Below are 21,296 nucleotides of genomic sequence, written 5' to 3'. Positions count from 1 at the left end.
TCACTTGCTCACTCACACTCTCACTCTTTCTCTTACTTGCTCACTCATACTCTCACTTGCTCACTCTCATACTCTTTCTCTAACTCTTTCCCTTACTTGCTCACTCACGCTCTCTTTTTCTCTCACTTGCTCACTCTTATACTCTCACTCTTTCTCTCACTTGCTCACTCACACTCTCACTCTTTCTCTTACTTGCTCACTCATACTCTCACTTGCTCACTCTCATACTCTTTCTCTAACTCTTTCCCTTACTTGCACACTCCCCCCTTTTATTCCTACTTGTTGACACTAATATGCTCACTCTCTTTCATTTACTTTCTCACTCTTACTTACCTACTCTCTCTTTCTCTCACCTGCTCACTCTCTTACTCTCACTCTCTTTGACTCCCACTTGCTCACTCTTATACTCTCTCAGCCTTTCTCTCACTTGCTCATTCTTATATTCTCTCACTCTTTCTCTTACTTGCTCACTCTAGTTCTCGCTTGCTCACTCTCTTACTTGAACTTTCTCTCTTTTGCTCAATCTCACGCTCAATTGCTCCTACCTGTTGACATTAGTACTCTCACTCTCTTTCTCTCACTTGCTCACTCACATACTCTCACTCTTTCTCTCACTTGCTCACTGTCATACTCTCACTCTTTCTCTCACTTGGTCACTCTCATAGTCTCACTCTTTCTCTCACTTGCTCACTCACTTACTGCTACTCACACTTCTACTCTCTTATATTTAGATAGTATGTACTTCCACTAACTGTTCACACTCTCTTACTCATTTACTCACCCCCCCCCCCCCCTCTGTTTCTCTCTCTCAATCTCAATCTCTTTTACTCACAGTCTGTACAGAGTTTATGGTCAGGTTGGGAGATTTTACTGAAGGTGAGGGATGAGTCATTGTTTTACCTGTCCAGTGATGCTGGGATTCGCTCCCTTCTCCAGCAGCAGACGAGCCACTTCCACGCGACCCTTATAGGCGGCCCACATCAGAGCGGTCCAGCCGCCCTACAAACACACACAACCACACACATGTATGTGAAAGCTCCGTAGTGACGTCACTGAACTGTTTTGCCTGAGTCAGAGTGTTTTTCAGATTGCAGGTTTCAGCTGATGCTCAGCCTGTTATTATTAACGCTGTGTTTCCAACAACATCCAGAGCACACTGAGGAAACAAGAATGTAACACATTCATAAAGATACTTGGGAAGAAAATAAGATACGTTCTACTATAAATGATTGAAACTGAGGTAGGATCTAAATAGCAGTGCTGCAGAAAAGACTCAATCAGATCATACAGAGATACGACTGACTGTGTTAGCAATACACAAATTCCATTAAAATATTCCCGGCAGCGGAGTAATTTCATTTCCATGGAGGAAGCTTGAACAGGACATTGAAACAATACACAGTGGCCATTTTACAGAGGAATGAGAGCTAGGCTCCAAAATGTATTCAAGCTTTTAGTGAAAAATAAATTATAATACCACAGAAAATATATATACATACATTTTTCATGGCACCTCTTGCTTAGACGATAGCTTTACACATCTTAGAATTGTCATTAGTTAATTACCTGAATTTCTTGTTCTTTTTGTGTTTGAGAGCATCAGTTGTAAAGTTGAGAGGTAGAGTTACAGGTATACAGTGAATAGCTCTATTTGAGTAATGTTCTAATCCATATTATGAATAGAACAACTTAACTAACTAAAACATTTAAAGAACTATCCTAAAGTACCATCAACAACAACATTATGGTGAAACTGGCACTCATCAGGACTGCCCCAGGGAAGGAAGACCAAGAGTTACCTCTGTTGCACAGAGGTCTGGATAGTCACTGTATGGACGACTTCACTATTCATTTACAATGTAGAAAAAATAAATAAATACAAATATTGAGTGAGAAGCTGTGTCCAAATGTTTGACTGTCCCTGGTGGCAGTATGTAAAAAATATGTGCTTACATATTGTCACTGTCACATTAAAACCTCTTATCTCCTAAATGCCAAAATTACATGAATAGAGAAAAATCTTCTTAACATAAAATAAGTCATTTTGAATATTCGCTATTGGTCCATTCACCATGACATTTCAACAAAATATATAAAAAAGAAGTAAAAACTGCTAGAAAAACAAAAACGGTGATATGAGGTCATGTACAGCTCTGGAAAAAAATAAGAGACCACTTAAAAATGATGATTTATCCAAAAGCAATGTGTAAAACTGGTGGAGGAGAACACGCCAAGATAAAAAAAAATATGTGGTTAAAAAACAGGGTTATGCCACCAAATATTGATTTCTGAACTCTTAAAACATTATGAAAATGAACTTGTTTTCTTTGGATTATTTGAGGTCTAAAAGCTCTGCACCTTTTTTTGTTATTTCAGCAATTTCTTATTTTCTGCAAATAAATGCTTTAAATTACAATATTCTATTTGTAATTTTTGAGAAATGGTGTCCGTAGTCAAGCTTATACCTATAAATAACAAAACCAGAAGAACTGATTCAGAAACTGAAGTGGTCTTTTCATTTTTTTTTCCAGAGCTGTATATATAATAACAAAATTATGGACTTTCTATAAGTTATGTTTTATATACACACAAAATGTACACTTTTTTTTTTTTACCATGTCTCTATGCTCCACATTTGCATTGTTGTCCAACAGCTCTTTCACCACTTCTACATGGCCCTCCTTGGCAGCAGAAACCAGTGCAGTCCAGCAGTCCTGTAGACGAGCAAAAACATCCCATATCAAAGTCACTGTTAAAATATTCCTTAAATTTCCTCCATCCAATACACTATCAGATATATAGAACATACCAGCTGATCATACCACGTCGTCATGGGTCCCAAACTCTATAGAAACTCTATCAACGTTCAGTTAAGCACAAAGTATACTGCCAGCTACTGTGAGTGACAGAGTCTGTGAGCCTAAGTGTGTGTGTGTGCGTGTTTGTGTGTGTTGGATGTCATTACCCCATCATTTGATGAATCACTGTTTTGCATAGTAATTTGACACAGCTCTGCAACCCACCTGCTATTATATGCTAACCTGGGGGGAATCTAGCAGTTTAGTGTCGTTCCACCCACAATGACATCACGCGTGGAAATGGAAATGTTTTAAAATTGCTTTCTTTGTTTAAACACTGATGTAAGTTGGGTAAAATTATGATACTATTCATACTTTAGTCTCAAATCTAAAAACCAAAAAAGGAGTAAACAGCTGGCTTGAAGAATGATATTGCACTTCTCACTGATTACTGGTATTGAACCTTGAATCCTAACTAGATAACTGCTGCTGCTGCTGCTGATGTTATGAAATGCAAAGCAAGCATTTGGAGACGGATCATGACGTACTACATCATCCAGATTGACGTTGGCTCCTCTCCTGATGAGCTCCTGCACAATCTCAAGACTGCCCTGCTCAGCTGCAGCCATCAGAGGAGTCTGCCCATTCTGAATGTGAACAGAAAGAGGAACATACTGTAGGTCAACTGCAAGAATTAATGGCATAGAATAATTGTAATAAAAGTGTAATTGTGATTAATTTCAATAACTCAAACCATTTCTTTCTTTTATGACCAAGCTTTTAAAAATGTGTACTTAAATGTATGTGAAAATGGAGAGCAGACACAAATGCAGAATTTATATTTATTTCAACAATAATAGAAAACAAACAAACAAACAGACAATAAACCAAAAACTCTGATTAGACATAGAAAATACACACAACCTGAACAGACGAAAAAAAACGCACAATAACTGACAAACGAGAGCGGAAACAAACAGAGTATAAATACACACAAACAAACAGAAAACACCTGAACAAAGGTAATGAGGGGGCGGAGCTACAAATGAAACACTTAAGGTGGAGACACAGGAGGAACACACAGGAGTAACACACAGTGCATGACACAGGCACAGAGGAGGAAAGGTAAACAAACACAGAGAGCAGTAAAACCAAGGAGACGGACAGGAGAGTCGCAGATCAAGGCCAGGACATGACAATGTAAATAAATGTAATTGTATTTGTATTAGTGGTGTTAATTACTTTAAAAAAACTGTTTTAATTAGAACAAAATCCTGTGAAATCTGTGGTATTTTTTCACTGTATTTTTGGAAGGGAGACAAAAATTATTGAGAGCTTTAATGGAGGATAATTGTCTGCAGAAGCTGGTAAAAGAAAATATTCAGAAAAATGAGTCGATCAGGAAAAGCACCCATGTCTACGTCAATTAGTATTCATGGTCTCGCCCGTCTTGGTTCGCGATCACCCACAGACAGCGCTGAAGCCAGCCAGCCAGGAGGTAACACTGCTAGAAGCAGTATGGCAGTTCGTTCCTGTGTTATTTGTGCAAATAACACATCAGTGGTATATGCTTTGCCCAGTAATTCAGAGCTAAGGAACAAATTGTTCGAATTTTACTATAGAACATCACCAGTGAAGTACAATTCAGATAGGTAGGTGTATGTTTAAAACATTTCTGTTTACACTAGTTAAAGGTAAAAAATCAACACATTTTTACTATCTGGACCTGGACTACCCACCACTGTGTGTAAGTAACTATAGGTTTGGTTCTCCAGTGGATTTAGCATTATACTGAGACTAAGACTAAGACTAGGTCAGTGGCTGAACTGCACTTAGCAGCGCATTACACATGTTTCAAAGTAACATATGACATTGCAAAGTATGTGATTAGCATTAAAATGTCTTTATTTTGAACCATTTAACTTTTGTTCGTCCCGCTGGTGCCACAGTGCTGTTAGCCAATCAGAGGCAATATGTTTGCATGTATAAATAATTACGAGCAAGAGCCGAAATCCTAGTGTTTCTCTCCACTCCTCCACGGGACTAAAGCAGCATTATATCGGATCACCGGAGCAATTTTTTCACAAAAAACAGCTCACATGGCATTCGTTCATATTTGAGACCACATCTAGACATTTTCAAATAAATAAAAAAAAATGATGGAATGAGACCTTTAACAAATTCTAAATGTTTTTCTTTATAGCATGGATAACTTCAGTATTAATCTACAATGCAGAAAATAATAAATGATGAAATTTTTGACTGGTTGTATATTTGTTTTTTCCAAAGCTCCTCAAACTGGTAAATCAAAAGTAACAAATTAATAGGATGTATTGGCCTCCATTAAAGCATCACAAATTAATAACTGCCAGGGAAATATGGAGCCAAATCAGGGACAAAAGTTTTGTCAATTTGAAAAAAAAAATTGAAACTGAAAGTTTAAGTATTAAGCTTGAACTTTGAAAAATACAAAAATATATTTGAAATAAATATAAGTGTATTAAATAATTTTTCAGCTTGTATATAATTTTGATTCAATTCGAAAATAGTTTTAAACAATTTTTGTTTTTTTAATTTTCACTTTTTTTTGTGTATTTTGATATTTGAGATCTTATATTTTTCAGGTGCAATTTTTTTTTACAGTTTCGATTTTTTTTTTCAGGGTTCAAATCTTTTTTTTTACTTTCAGATCTCAGTTTTCAGGTTTCAGACTTTTGGCCCTGATTTTGCGTGTGGGCGTGGTATCATAGGAAAGGGGCGTGGTATACGGTTGAGGACCTACTCCGGAGGACCCTGTCAATGTGCCTGCGTGGATTATATATGTCTGTACGTTCTCCCTCGCGCGATGGCGTCCGCTCCTCCTGGACAGCCTGCTGGCTCCAGCACACAGGTAAGATATATTAGGTAACTTTAGTTATATTGAGCTGGTACTCTAGAAAAATGCCAAGTTAAAGTCGTGTATGTGAAATAGCGATATGTATTAAGGGAAAAGGCGTCTTGTGGCGGGGAAAGTTGCGAATTAAATTCAGGGCTAGCGTTATCTAGCATTAGCCTAGCATTAGCCTATGCTAGTAGCTACATAGCTAACTAGTTGGGGTAAATTTTACTCGTCAGTCGGGTTCAGCTCACTGTTCTGTATTGTAAGTGTATGGTCTTAGCTATTTGTCTTCGTGAACATCTGTGTTTTTGCCAGAAAGTCGACTATAATTCGACAGTGGCTGCAGCTGCGCAGAGCCTCATAAATGTGCTCACGCAGAACCTCTCTCATGGACAGCAAGAGCAAGGAAGAAGGCAGGAACAGAGCCAGTCTACTGTAGAGCAAGATATGGCCAGGTTTTAGATTTATTGCAGTTTTATTTTACATTTTCATTTAAAGTTCATTTGGTTAGGCCATTTTTCTTATGCATTTTACTTATGCTTAAACACGCTTTTTATATTATTTGTGCAGGTCTTTCCCTGGATTTTTTACAAAAAAAAGTTACCTTGGAAAGAGAAAGATACAGAGTCTGAAGACGTATGGCCCAGCAAATACAAAAACCTGGAAATCTTTCAGTTTCTATTCATACCTGTTAAACAGGAACTCTGAATTAACCCCAACGTCATCTGAGGAATTTGAATTTGCTCAGGCAGGACTTGGAAAAAGACATCTCACAATGTTAAAGGACATGAACCATGACGAGGTATTGAATACAAGAAACAAAAAAACACAATTTAAACATTTCACTAGGTCAGTCAGAATAACTGCTGTTTTTAAACATAGGATACAAGCTTGATCATGAATGGGCTCCCCACTACACCACTTGGTATTAAAGTTGGTAAAAACACTATTTGAGTAATTTTTGACCATTACCTGTCATTGCTTATAAAACTCACATTAATGAACTGCATGGGGAAATATGTGATTTTAGTGTACAGTGGCAAAGCAGTGCATTGTTGCATTTCAAGTGAAATTCTGCAGTTAACATTTGAATTTGGCTGGTGGGAAAATGCTTTGATGGTTGGATAGAACTGCAAAGTGCCAAGACTTGTGTCTAAAGGGGAAATTTGACTTATCTAGATTGCATGCATTGGGATCCCTATTTAGTATTTAGTAAGCTACAATATTGACTATAAAATATTATGCATTGTGGGAGTTTATAGAGCCCACATTCTAATTCCTCTTTATAATTAAAGTCAGCATTCTCAGTAGTGCCTTACAGTGTAAAATGTTCAGATGCTACGCACTTGTTTTCTGCGTGTCTCTCAGTATAAGCTAGCTAAATATGTATGTGAATGGCTTGAATACATGGTGTAAAAGGCTACAGCAGCAGCAAATCTTTGTTCTATGTCGTTATGATTAAACTCTTAGGGGCAGTTTCTGTTACTGTGATTAGGCCTGGTCTTAGACTGTATCTTCCTTCCAATGGAAATTCGAAATGCATTGTAGTCTAAGACAAAGCTCAATCCCTGACTGGGAAAAAAACCCTTCATTAGAGTTATTCTCTGGTTCTCATGCATGTGGTTGTGGTATTACTGGTGCATAAGTCATTGCACCAAACTTTTTTTACTACACAATACATTTGTCCTTCCCTCAACATAATCATGTTCATTTTTAACGTATGATACGTCAATAATGTAATTACTGTGACAGGCCTACCTGCTACTTTATGCTTCAAACGTGCAGACAATTAACTGGGTCCTGTTGTTCTCTTAGATCTTTGAACTACTTCAAATTGAGTATCCGAAGATGAAGGGGCTGACTGGTGGATGGCTACTCTACAAGGCAACGGGTAAACAAATTATGCCCTAGAACATTCATTGTAATAATTTAAACTCATACAAACACACAACTGAAATCCAAAAATGGTTTCATTTACAGGTGGTCAGGGTAGAAGGAGACTGATAATGATTCCTCCTGATTCTAATGGATATACTGGCTCGCTAATTCGCAGTGTTACTGGGGCAGGGAAAAGCATCCTGTACATCGTGCCTTTGCAACATGAGTTTGACCTAACTCCACTACCTCCGGATGCCATCGAATTTCAAAGGATGCCAAAAGCACAATGCCAAACATGCAAAGTGAGTTTCCCTTTGCAGATTTTGGCCCTTCATGTTCAAGAGTGCACAGAGTCTCCATCATCAGCAGAAGATGCTGAGGTAAATGTGGCTGTGAAATATATAACATGAAGCAGTAACTTTAATATAAACTTTGTTTATTTTGCTGGTGCTTAACAGAATATTGTGAATCTTATTGTAACATTTTAGACATGTTCAAGTGAGGTCCAGATTGTTTCTGTGACAGCCCCCCCTGTGTTTTGTGACCCGGAAACAGCTGTTGAGGAGGTATGAAACTTCCATTTCTTCAAAATGAAAATAATATCAATGTTGATAATTAAGTCAGCTGTGCACATTGTAACACATAATTTCTCTGTGTTTTTAAAGATTTAGCAAAGGTCTAGTGGTAAAATTGTGACAGTATGTTGTGACTAGACTCTTAGTCTACTACTATTTAATTAAATTACTTGTCATTAAATCCTTAATTGTGTACATATGATTAGTGAGGATAAATTCAGTTTGGTATAAAAGCACAAATAATGTAAAATTTTAGGCCAGCCTGGGGTGCTATGGCAATGGTTATATACTTAATAAGATAATCCATTGTATTATGCTGTTCTATATTCCTATTAACCTTTTCTATCTCCATCAGAAGGTTCCGTGTCCTATATGTTTCATAGAATTCACACCACAGTTTCTCGAGGTCCATGCTAGCTCTTGTGGAGAAAGGTATCTAGTGTACTTTTGTGCAATTTTAAAGTACGTTCCCTAAAGTGCTAGTTTTTTCTGTTAGTAGTAGTGCACGCATCTCTTCTAATTTTGTAGAGAAAAAGATGACCTTATGATGGCTGAGAGAAGTGACGTGAGCCAGGACAATGAAGGAGAGCAGATCAAAAGGTTATTACTGTTGTTTCAACATAAACCTCTACACCTGCCAGTCCTCTTCATTCTGCAGTGCCTTGTGTTCAACATTAGTTAAATTGTTATGAGCTGGATTTAAAAAAGTTTTCTTGTACAGTGTTGATGACATTTTGGACACCATTTCTCGAAGAGTTGACCATGAAAAGCAGTTCCACATACAAATCTCAAGAACAAACATTCTGGAGAGAGGACTTCTGCAGTGGCAACGGCAAAAAAAAAATCTGCCGACTGCTGCTCTTAAAGTGACTTTTTTTGGGGAGGCAGGAGTGGACACTGGTGCTCTTAGAAAAGAATTTCTCACAGGTAAAACAAATTAGCATAAATGCCATTCCTTTGCAAACTTTACTAATCCACGTTTTATTTCTGTTTCTGGTGATTAGGGTAAAAAGGTCACTAACCCAACATGAAAGAAGTTGTCTTGCCTGTAATATATACCCTATTTTGGTCAAAGTGTTATGCTGTTAATTATGTATTAGTTTATGTGTACTCAACATGGGAAAAGTTTACAGAACCGTATTTATTTAAGATATTGCCATTATTATTGTTTTCTCATAAGCAGAAAAGAGAAACTAATTGGATGGTAATTTATTTTGTCTTATTGATTAGACATTGTAAATGCTGTTTGTATGTCTGTGTGTAGAAATGGTGGCAGGAATTGAGGATCGTTTCTTTGAGGGAACACAAAATAAGAAGAGCCCACGATACTCTCTGACCGACTTTGACAATGGCATGTACAGGTATGTTTATTTTGTATTTCCGTACTATGAATGTAAGGACAGTGTTTCTTTTTATTAAATGCTTTCTAACGTAATACATTCATGCTCAATTTGTGCAAATAGGACAGTTGGTGAAATTTTGGCTGTTAGTTTGGCACAAGGTGGCCCGGCCCCTACCTTTTTCAGCCCGTGGAGCTACTATTACCTTTGTAATGGGCAGATAAACCCGACGACCCTCAACAGTGATGCAGTTGCAGATGTTCACTTGCGAGGGCTAATTGACCAGGTATGACCTCCATCTGAAGGAAAAGTACATTTGTCAAATGTAAATTTATGTTTACGTACAAATCTTTGGATGTGATCTTAAAATTATTTTTTAGGTGGAGAAGTCGACTGAGCATTCAATTGAAGACCTATCTGATGAAATCTTAAACTGTGGATATACAGGCACCATCTCCATTCAAAACAAGGAGTTAATCATTCGGTATGTTAGAACATGTATTTCTTTTTGTCCAGGTAACATAATTAAAGTTTGGATGTCCTCATCAGCTATGTGGACTACAGTTCCCTATACTTCATATTAATTGGTTTGTAGAATGTTATTCGGCAAGTTGCTTTGCCAGGTGTTGTGATGAATATTAGCTGTCTGATGGAATCCAACTCCCTGTGTCGCATGTGTGCCCCACAGCAGAACGAGCATAAAAGATTACCCTCAGATACCTTTTATTTCTGTTTATAAATAAATGAATTCCCAGTCTACGTGTGTGTTCATACTGCTGCGTGATGCACCTGCACGACAAGGGGAGTCGGCACATCTTTGCTCACTTTTCATGTTCTTTCTCATGAAAACGGGCATATCTGCGCCTTTTTTCTGTCCACATTGTTGAAAATGTGCTGAACAGTCTCGTGCTACGCTAGAACAGGGCACAGAAATTTGTGTCTGTGATGGCAAGAAAGGAGAACCATTAAAAGCTATATATACATGTTATCTTTCACAGTGCTACCACCGCCCCTTTTTTTAAAAAGAGTTTTTTAGGTTTTTTTTTTTTTGACATATAAATAACATTTCAGTAGTGTCAATTAGTTTTTCACAAAGTTAGTAATGTTTAAAGGTCACCTTCCGTCGTTTTTTCTTTCATTTTAAAATGTCTAGTTGTGGTCTCTAGTATGAATGAATGACATGTGAGCCGTTTTTGTAAAAAAAAAGTGCTCAGGTGTCTCTGTATAGCTCTTTTTTAATGGACTGTTTTAGGGGTGTGTCCAAAATGACCGGATTCCAGCTTTGCTCATGAATGTCCATACATGCAAACAGCATGCAAATATCTCTCCTCTGATTGGCTAGGAGCACTGCGACGCCCCTCCACCGCTCTGCCGCTCACTGCCTCCCACCTCCTAACTGATGAGCGGTGATGTTGCGTCGCTTCAGCTCCGCCTCTGGGAGTTTCTCGAGCCAAGGTGGGCTGGTCTGTGAGTTTCTGCCTACGTATGCAGAAAGATAATTCAAAATTCACCCGTTTTTCGGAGGGGGGGAGGGGGGATTTCTTTGCTTAGCCCCTGCAGACAATGGGGGCTGCAAAACAGTTTAATGTGCAGGTGTACACATTCAACTCGGAGAGACCTACTGTATTCCACAAAAAACAAGAAAAATCGGATTTTCGCGGAAGGTGAGCTTTAAGTCAATCCCGATGCCTTTGGTCTCTCCCACATGAAAAGATATGGTTACACATGGTTGTGTAATTCAACAATGGTATCGACCAGTATGGAAAGTTTATGTATCGTATTGGAACTGAATTTTTTTTTTTATTGGTACTTCTCTAGTGTAAAACTTTTTTCTTTCTAATGTTGTAGTGCCGTTATACTCCACGCAGTGCTGAGGTTGCAGCCTATGCTAGAGCAACTAAGGGAAGGCCTGCAACTGTATGACCTTCTTTCACTCCTCAGGCAGTACCCTGATATCTGCCAGCCCCTTTTGGTTCCTGGAGAAGATGTAAAAGTAAGCAAAACAAGAGTGACCATTTATTATGAATGCTTGCTATTTTATAATTAAAGCATGGTTATTTATATTTTAACAATTTTTTTTTTATAGGTCAGTGCAGAGTTTGTCATGGCATCCATTTGTCCTCAACTTAGTGATAAAGGGAGTACGAGACATCAGATTGAGCTGGAGCTTATCAACTTTCTTCAAGACTTCCTTTATGAAGCTGAAGGTATAGTTTTGCAAAAAAAACATCAAATTTATATTCTATACACTTTGAAACCACTGACCAGCTGCCACATGTAGTACAGGTGCATCTCAATAAATTGAATAACACCCAATTAGCAACTCTGGAAGGAAGCGGGGTGAAGGCAAATCCAGCACTTGTAGGGAAATAAAAGAATCCTAACGGTTCATTAACAGGAGAAGCAAAACAGGGGAATAAGAAGGCAAGGCAGACTGGTGGAGGGAAGGGTTAGAGAAAAACAAACTGTGCTATTTATATAAATATGACTTATCAGTAGCAGGGAGCACTTCTTCACTTGTACAATGTTGTGTGGTTTTCCTGTTCACTTTGTGATGAATATGAATTGACTTACCAGCGCAAGCTTTACTAATGCCTACCTTTCACCTAACGATTTTCAAGTGATTTCAGTGTCTTGCTAGAGTCGAGTTTCAGTCGCGCCATCTCAATCGTTCAGTGTAAGGTGGTTAGGATTGAAAGTTTAAGTCAGTCTCTTTCTTGTACTGGCATTCAGATAAAATCAACCGTGTTTAATATTACCGTAAGTCTTGAGACTCGGCTCATGAAAATTGTGACGTGAACAATGTCAACTACCAACAGGAGAGCTAGGGGAAGCTGCAAGGCAAGAATATTTTGGTTGACTGTTTGCAAAATGTGTTGTTTTTCAAATAGCCTGTAGTCAATATATGATTCTTACTTTGATTCTTACTTTAATATGTACAGTATTTTAAACACAGGTAGCACTTTATTTTTTGTAATGCATTTTAAAGTCACTATATTTAAAGTTATTTATTTTGCACAACTTTCTTATTGTGCAGTGAATTTTGCAAGAATGATGTTGCATTAATTCTATATAAAACAAAGGCAAATATATTGCTATACAAGGTGGTAGCATGAGAGAGGGTGTCAGACTTTAGCCTTAACGTTTAGTAGTCCTAGTGTATGGACAGCCTAAGACAGAGAATTTCTAGTTATTAACCTGAATTTGTAATGCTGAGCTAATAAAATGTGTTGTCTTTGTAGTTGAAGATCAGGGGCATGGAGAGGAAAAAGAGGGACCACACTCCATTACACCTGCCAGGTTTCTGCAGTGGGTTACAGGTCAAGGTCACATCCCCCTTCTTCCTTCAGAGAAGAAGGACTTTGCTGTAACTGTCAAATTTAACCATGACTGCAATGCAGACTTTGGAATTCATAACATCTGTTACCCTGTTGTGTCAGCATGTGCCAAAAGAATTGTGCTACCTGTTAGACACATTAAGTCCTATGACCAATTCAAAAGCATTCTACTGGAGGCTTTTTATCTAGGCCAAGAATTTAACATTGTGTAATCAAATTAGGGCTGGGCAATATGGCCCTAAAATAATATCACGATATTTCATTGTATTTTTGTGATAACGATACTCTTGGTGATATGACAAAACATTGAATTAAACAAAATATATATTTCAAGAATACAGTACTGCAACAAAATGAATATATTCGGAAACAAAATTATCCAGAATGTCTAGTTACTAATAATGCACTCCATATATCCAGGATTGAAGTAAGAAATTTTACTGGACAGATATAATCTGACTCTAGTAGATATAGAATGGGAAATGAGGACAGTGTGAATTTTCCTTTTGATACAAACAGTAAAAAAAGTAGTTCCCTGGATGTGATAATTAGGGGTGGGTGATATGGCTCCATATTTCAGGATATAATATCGTTCACAATATTGAAAAATGTTGGCGATATAATTGCGTACAATGCGATATGGCACAGCCCTAAATCTAATGCCTCTATGTAAACTTAAAATACAATGTTAAGTACCAACTGTTATGTACTCTGGTTAAAGAAACATTTTATATGTATGTTCACTTTGTTTCAAGATCTTGCCATGTTTGAAAAGAAAGTCAAGTAGGCAAGTACGAACTGTTGTATGAAGTAATTGTTACAACTTTTAATAAAACATGTATTTTAGCAATCTTAAAGTTCTGTTATTTACAGGTGAAAAGTCCTCATCTTCACTGTTGCCATTTCATAAACCAAGTCCATTTTTGGTGTGGGTAAACACACTGAAGGACAATGTTGGACTAAGGTACATGATTTAGAACATAGTTCAACACAGCTAAATAAACATCTCGACCATAGGACTCTGATTGTCTAGTAACCTCAATTGTCGTTCTTAAGCCTGCCATATCGTTGTCATGTAAGGGACACTCCACAGGTGGAACAATCACTCCAGAGCTGACCGCATCCATCTCGCTGGCAATGTTGAAATCTTCATTTTCCTAAGAGTATATTTAAAATATGAAAATCGGTTAGATGTCAAAACTAGTCATGCAAACTTCCAACTATACTACATACCATTATCTGAAAAGATTGTAATATTTAAAGTGAAGTTGTACTTTCCAACTTTTTGATCTGTATTAACCTTTGAGTGGTTTCTTTACCATTTTGTAAACATGTCTAAAGAACAGTGCATACCTCTACATGTTCTGGAGCATCAACAGGGTTTTGGAGGAGTCCCATAGTCCACAGTTGTTGGGGGGAGAGATTTTGCTCCGTTCTTAAAGGGTGATTATCCCAACCCACCCTGAAAATGTCAAGATCCCTCTGCAGACGTGGAAGAAACACGTGCTGGGCACAGAATAGATGGATGCTATCGGATGGATCTAGAATGCCTTCATCCTCAAGGCTGTGAAGAACTTCATAGTAGACATTTGAAACAGCCATCCAAACATCTCGCCACAAACGCTCGATTCTGTTGAATAAAAATCAACATTTGAGGGTAGCATCTGACATATACAGGTGCTGGGATTTTCATTAGTTGTCAGTTATAATAATCAAAATGAAAAGAAATAAACATTTGAAATATCAGTTTGTATGTAATGAATTAATATAATATACAAGTTTCACTTTTTGAACGGAATTACTGAAATAAATAAACTTTTTCATGATATTCTAATTTTATGACCAGCACCTGTATATATGCATATGCAAACACATACATTACACACACACCATATTTTTCAAACCACAAGGCCACCGGATTAAAATACGCACTACCAACTAAACCCAAAATATTAAAACAACAATCTAATCTAATTTCAAATGATAAAAGCAAAAAAAAAAAGCAAAAAAAAACAACTATTTAACAGCTACTAAAATTGTACTAATTTTAAGGCAGCAGTTTAATATCTAGAACGCAACTGAATTTCATGATCAGGCCGAACGTCATCGTGTGAGAGGGGAAGTGATGTCCGATTAACTGCCCAAAAAATCCAGCCTGAGCACGTGCACGTTTTGCCCAAGCCTGGTCCATCCTATAAACTGTCATTATCGAGCCCCATTTAAACCCCACATTTTTTTCCTTAAGTTGAGCATTAACTGGGCTTTTAAAAAACATTTCCAGGCTGTTTGAATCAGGGAAATCTGTTCAGAATTATGTTAATTAAGGGCAAAAACACAATAGTATAGTTATAGTATTACTATACACAGCCCTGCAAGTCACATGCGTAATGCTGTCAAGTGGGGGGAGCTTAGCTGCATGATTATTACATTAACTTGTGCAACTAAAAACTGTGATTTATTAATTGATTATCACGCCATAGCTTTATATAAAAGCAGAGAATATATGGGCAGAGAATCTTAACTCTGTACGTGTCTTTTTGTACGTGGGATTTCAGCGCACAACAACGACAAACGATTAAAACGTGCAGTGTGAGCTCTCCACAACGCACTCGATAAAAACATTTAAAACACAGTGTCTGCCTGGCTCAGATCAGTGAGAAGTTCTGTATTCTAAATGATAGAAAAAGCTAGCAACAGGCTAAGCTATCTGCCACCACAAATTTAATAATAACAGGAAAATAAATATGAAATTGGAAAATAACCAACTAAACTAATGCCAAATTACTAACAAACATATCTAATGATTTCAAGAGATACAAACGAAAGAAACCAAACAAAGAATAAAAAAAAATAACAAAAACAACAATTTAACAGCCACTAAAGTGGTACTAATCCCAAAACAGCATCTTAACAGCCAGAATATACAGCTTCAAAAAGACATACCAGGGCTCTGAGGCACAACCACTGCAGATGAGAATGCGCAGCAGTGGCGTGATGGTTCTAGCAAAATAATTTAAATGTAAATACACAACAAAGTGTCCCTAAAACCGGTTCCGAGTTTGAGTTTTGTGCGCCTTTATAGTGCAAAAAATACATATATATAAAAATCACACACACCTACCTTTGATTGTGCACACTCTTTCCAGACAGGAAACTTCCCCTTCCACAGCCCCTAACAGTGAACATGCATCGTGCTATGCAAACATTTTCCACTCCTTGGTCCCCTCTTACTCTAAAAATAAATAAATAAAAGTCAAAGAATAAAAATTAGAAAAGGCTGCTTAAGGATTCTAAATGTTAAAAAGTGATCAAAGTCACAATTTTGGGGGGTTTTGCAATTTCTAGTACATAGGATTACACCAATTAATACAAAACAGTACTGTCAAATAATTCTAACAATTGCATAAAAGGATTGATGGAAGGCAAGTGAAAATGTTTGTATACTATATAAATCACCAGCAAAAAGAAAGATCTGACTGATATACCTAAACGAGTAATACAAGTCAATTGGCAATTTTCTTAAAGCTTAGAGCCGTAATTTAATGCAAATAAAGAATGTCATAGTTACTTCATATCTTAGTGGTAGCCATCTCACAGGTCAAAACTTTGTGCAGTGATGTCTAAGATGGTTTAAAATCTTAAAATAAAAACTAGTATCTGATGGCCAATAACATTGTATCATGTAAAAAACACCCAGTTTTTCAATGCTCAGGACCCCATATGACCACCACAAAGCAGCTTTTATTTGGGTGGTGGATCATACTCAGCACTGCAGTGACACTGCTATATTGGTGTTAGTGTGTCATGTTCTGGTGTGAATGAATCAGACAGCAGTCTTGTAATTCTTGCTCTGTGAGGTCCTAACCATTGAAGAACAGGGTGAAAATATAATAAAGTATGCCAAGAAACAGATACAAGACTACAGTCTGTCAGTACAGACTACAAAGTGCTCCAACATTGTAAATAGACCTGAAGGTGTTTTTTTAAAAGTTTTTTGTTCTTACCGTAACGGAAAGCCATACTTTTGTACTGCCTCCAAGAAAAATGCAAGTGCAGTTGATGCTTTATTATTGGTTGCAGCACCTAGGTACATGATCTGAATGATAGAACATAATTTAGTGAAAATGTCATTTAAATATCTGACATTAAAATATGTAAATATAACCTGCTCACACCAGAAGTTTCTTACATGATACAAGAAGAATATTGACAAAAACAGAGTATTTCAGAATATACAATGCAGAAGAAGTCTTCACATATTTTCATATTTTTATGCTATGTTGCAGCCTTGTGCTTGTTTTAAAAATCCAGGTTTGGAGAGGTTTCTGTCTGGCCAATCATGGGCCATAAAACCCAGATTGGTGCAGTGCTGCATTGATGTTGACCCTCTGGAATTTTCTACCATCTACACACAGGATCTTTGGAACTCAGCCAGTGTAACCAATGGGTTCTTGGTCAAATTTATTACCAAGGCATTTCTTCCCCGATTCAAAGGGCATCCAGCTCCAGGAAGAATCATGTTTGTTCCAGAACTCTTCAATTTCAGAAATATGGAGCCCTTAGGAATTTTCAATACAGCACAATTTTTAGTAGCCATCACCAGATCTGTGCTTCCACACAGTCCTGTCTCTGAGCCACACAGCAGATCCTGCTCGAATTGGTCTGATATGTACTGTTGGCTGTAAGACCTTATATTGGCTCCAATTAAAGTGTAGAAAACACTTTAATTGGAAAAGTGTAGTGTGTAGAAAAATCAAAAATGTATATTAAATATTTAACATAAAATGCGAAAAAAAAACTGAAATAATCTGAAGACTTTCCAAATTGACTGTACAGTGTCTATTGACCTAAGAACAGACTCAGTGAACCATCCGATAACCTGAATGAGCTATGTAAACTTAGACTGTAAAAGAACACTACACTTACAGTATTAAAATCAGCCACAATTCCCTTCTTTCTCCAGTTAACAAATACATTTAATTCAGTGTGCATTTATATTATCATTCAAACTACAGTATTAATATATTTAAAAAGTCTATAGTTACTCATATTTCAAGGAAGAGCAGCAGGAGGTCCTCTGATAAAGAACAGTAGCTGATAAAGGACAGTAGCTGAGCTACTGTCACTACAGTGTATAAGCTTGTTATGCTAACTGGCTAGCATTATCTAGCGAGCTCTGCCAGTGTGCTTGCTGTTGTACACAGCATTCCGGATTGCCTCTAGTGGTATGGCGGTATGTAAAAAATGCATACCGGTTATAACTTCCCCTCCGATGTACCAAATAAACAGGTATACTGCTCAACACTAAATACACTGGAAGGATTTCTATTTGTGTGTTCATTGCTGAAAAAATTTAATTACCTTTCTTGAGAAGCCATCAACACCTCCAAAAATGACAAGGCCATATCTGTTCGGGAAAAAATACCATCAGTTTAAATTAGTATCTGGCTACATTTCTTTGCATTCACTTGTTGATGCACAAGAAGAGTTGGACAGATAATTTGTAAACATTGTTTTAGTGCATTTCCTACATTTACCCAAAGGTAGAGCGACATAACATGTAAAAAAAAAAAAGTATTGCATACCTGATAAGCTTATGATTTGTGTCGATATGTACCAAGTGCAGAGGACCCTGAACAGAATATGTTCTTCTTGAAACACATCCCATCCTAGTCATTCTTGAGAGTACACCAACAGAGTCCACACGATGCATAGAGGAAGACACTCTGTTCCATTGTACACGGTGGCCCATGGCCTGCAGAATTCCCTTCATCATTCGGTATCCTACATGTGGTGTCCTGGCCTTCACCGACCTCACCAAACTGTCCAGCTGTTCATCAGTTAGGTTACTATACCGCTGCTTTATAGAAAGGTCCTGCTCACGCATGCGTCTTTTCACGGTCCTCTCAGATACACCCAGATGTTTTGCAATGCGTGACACTGGTAGCTGTAGTTCTAAGAGGCCTTTTAGTTGTTCAGCAGATACAAGATATTTAGGACGGCCCATCTCCCCTTGAAACACTGATACGTGACTGGGTGTTGGATAATCCCTTTCCTCTTCGTTAACAAGTGCCGACAGCTCAGTCAAAGCACTGATAACATCCTGTGGCATCTCCATCTGGCTCGACAATGATCTAAAAATAATCATCTCCTGGTTCACTACAAACTGCAAATAGTCAACATCTAGGGGCAGTCTTTGTGTGGCCTGAGAAACTTTAGTCAGTAGTCTCTGAAGAAAATCCCTTTTCAGTTGTTCCTATAAAAAGCAAAAACATCCCTTTACTTTGACACTGACTTGATTAAATCATACATATACAAAAACAACATAAGAATTACCACTTAAGACATATAGAAAATGATCAAACTTGGAAGGCATCTACCATAGCATAACTTCTTGATGAATTCTAGGATAGGAGTATACTGTTAATTATTGTTCATGTGGTAAACACAAAGTTAGGAGTGCTGCAGTTAAAAAGGAGTCACTTCAATTTAGGGAGATCTGGGGACAATTTAGGCATTTTCTGGAAGAGGATTCTATTAAAGATTTCTTGGAAGATTGATGTATGATGTCATTGTGTTTAGCGGTGATGTAGATAAAAGCGCCATGAATGTTTTTTTTTTGTGTTCCACTGCAACTAACATTCTTAATTGATTTTATTTTTGTATTTTTTGTATAGTCTTTTGTGTCAATATTATAGCGCTGTGTAAATATATGTGCGAATTAGGTGTGTGTTGTAACTTTGTATGTGTTTGAAAGTTATGTTTGGTTAAATATGCAACAGTTAAAAGAATATTGAAAAAAACATTGGGAGTGCTGAGGAATTGTCTAAATAGCGCATTTAATAATATGGGCATTTGATCTTCATTTGAACAATATTGAGACATGAAGGAAATTTCAATGACCACATAAAACAAATCTTGATCACTTGTAAAATGTAATGAAAAGAAATGCAAAATATATATTACATATATTACAAAGTATACACATCAACTACAGTTTATTAGGACACGTTTAGAGAGGATCTTGTAGGAGTTGGTCTTGTTTAAACTTTGAACATTAGCTAGGATTGATCATTTTTGTTTAACTGAGTGGATATTTATGGACATATCCAAAGAGCTCTCTAAATCTTTAGAAATAAGGGTGTACATTTATAAGAACTCAGACCCATTAGAAATTAGACATTCCACCGTCTGAAAAATACATTTCCAACAAATATTCAATCACCACAATATGGCCTAACCAAATGAACTTTAAATGAAAATGTAAAATAAAACTGCAATAAATCTAAAACCTGGCCATATCTTGCTCTACAGTAAACTGGCTCTGTTCCTGCCTTCTTCCTTGCTCTTGCTGTCCATGAGAGAGGTTCTGCGTGAGCACATTTATGAGGCTCTGCGCAGCTGCAGCCACTGTCGAATTATAGTCGACTTTCTGGCAAAAACACAGATGTTCACGAAGACAAATAGCTAAGACCATACACTTACAATACAGAACAGTGAGCTGAACCCGACTGACGAGTAAAATTTACCCCAACTAGTTAGCTATGTAGCTACTAGCATAGGCTAATGCTAGGCTAATGCTAGATAACGCTAGCCCTGAATTTAATTCGCAACTTTCCCCGCCACAAGACGCCTTTTCCCTTAATACATATCGCTATTTCACATACACGACTTTAACTTGACATTTTTCTAGAGTACCAGCTCAATATAACTAAAGTTACCTAATATATCTTACCTGTGTGCTGGAGCCAGCAGGCTGTCCAGGAGGAGCGGACGCCATCGCGCGAGGGAGAACGTACAGACATATATAATCCACGCAGGCACATTGACAGGGTCCTCCGGAGTAGGTCCTCAACCGTATACCACGCCCCTTTCCTATGATACCACGCCCACACGCAAAATCAGGGCCAAAAGTCTGAAACCTGAAAACTGAGATCTGAAAGTAAAAAAAAAGATTTGAACCCTGAAAAAAAAAAATCGAAACTGTAAAAAAAAATTGCACCTGAAAAATATAAGATCTCAAATATCAAAATACACAAAAAAAAGTGAAAATTAAAAAAACAAAAATTGTTTAAAACTATTTTCGAATTGAATCAAAATTATATACAAGCTGAAAAATTATTTAATACACTTATATTTATTTCAAATATATTTTTGTATTTTTCAAAGTTCAAGCTTAATACTTAAACTTTCAGTTTCAATTTTTTTTTTCAAATTGACAAAACTTTTGTCCCTGATTTGGCTCCATAGGGAAACATATTATGATTATGAATCATAACGAAGTAAAGAGCAGACAGACTTGAGATGGAATAAATACCAAATATTTAAATATGAAAATATGAAATATTTAATATGAAAATATGAAAATATGCCACAGTAGTTAAAGATATTTAAAAAATACATGGAATGATTATTTTTAATTTAATTTAATTCAATTCAATTTTATATATATAGCGCTTTTTACAACAAACGTTGTCACAAAGCAGCTT

The 21,296-nt window shown here is 37.1% G+C and overlaps 3 protein-coding genes across 10 annotated transcripts in view; 1 reads left to right on the top strand and 2 right to left on the bottom strand.

Annotated features, from left to right (window-relative positions):
• kidins220a (kinase D-interacting substrate 220a) overlaps window positions 1-21,296 on the bottom strand; it is a 131,615-nt gene that overhangs the window by 95,357 nt on the left and 14,962 nt on the right. For all 6 annotated transcript variants that reach the window (XM_022672832.2, XM_022672835.2, XM_022672836.2 and 3 more), the window contains exons 3-5: window positions 3,347-3,445; window positions 2,616-2,714; window positions 901-999 (exon numbers count right to left, since the gene is read on the bottom strand). In XM_022672832.2, the coding sequence (XP_022528553.2) occupies window positions 901-999; window positions 2,616-2,714; window positions 3,347-3,445 (297 nt within the window). The remainder of the gene's footprint in view (window positions 1-900; window positions 1,000-2,615; window positions 2,715-3,346; window positions 3,446-21,296) is intronic.
• LOC111196801 (G2/M phase-specific E3 ubiquitin-protein ligase) lies at window positions 5,182-13,657 on the top strand. Of its 3 annotated transcripts, XM_049463458.1 has the most exons (15): window positions 5,182-5,688; window positions 5,992-6,131; window positions 6,247-6,478; window positions 7,492-7,567; window positions 7,657-7,934; window positions 8,043-8,120; window positions 8,485-8,561; window positions 8,658-8,729; window positions 8,851-9,056; window positions 9,394-9,490; window positions 9,593-9,755; window positions 9,850-9,953; window positions 11,318-11,462; window positions 11,556-11,676; window positions 12,712-13,657. In XM_049463458.1, exons 1-15 carry the CDS (start codon window positions 5,644-5,646, stop codon window positions 13,017-13,019), a joined length of 2,142 nt encoding a protein of 713 aa, XP_049319415.1. In that variant the 5' UTR covers window positions 5,182-5,643; the 3' UTR covers window positions 13,020-13,657. The 3 variants fall into 3 exon arrangements, with proteins under 3 accessions (XP_049319415.1, XP_049319416.1, XP_049319417.1); XM_049463459.1 differs by having other exon boundaries at window positions 5,182-6,131; window positions 8,488-8,561; XM_049463460.1 differs by lacking the exon at window positions 5,992-6,131 and having other exon boundaries at window positions 5,611-5,688.
• On the bottom strand, window positions 13,604-21,051 carry LOC111190594 (uncharacterized). The gene is made up of 7 exons (XM_049463461.1): window positions 20,543-21,051; window positions 18,393-19,063; window positions 18,169-18,214; window positions 16,812-16,903; window positions 15,929-16,039; window positions 14,161-14,437; window positions 13,604-13,964 (listed from the first exon to the last, which is right to left on the bottom strand). Exons 1-7 carry the CDS (start codon window positions 20,585-20,587, stop codon window positions 13,767-13,769), a joined length of 1,440 nt encoding a protein of 479 aa, XP_049319418.1. The 5' UTR covers window positions 20,588-21,051; the 3' UTR covers window positions 13,604-13,766.

The sequence above is a fragment of the Astyanax mexicanus genome, chromosome 14 (assembly GCF_023375975.1).
Source record: "Astyanax mexicanus isolate ESR-SI-001 chromosome 14, AstMex3_surface, whole genome shotgun sequence".
Lineage (NCBI taxonomy): Eukaryota > Metazoa > Chordata > Actinopteri > Characiformes > Acestrorhamphidae > Astyanax > Astyanax mexicanus.
This window is presented reverse-complemented; position numbering and strand designations above follow the sequence as displayed.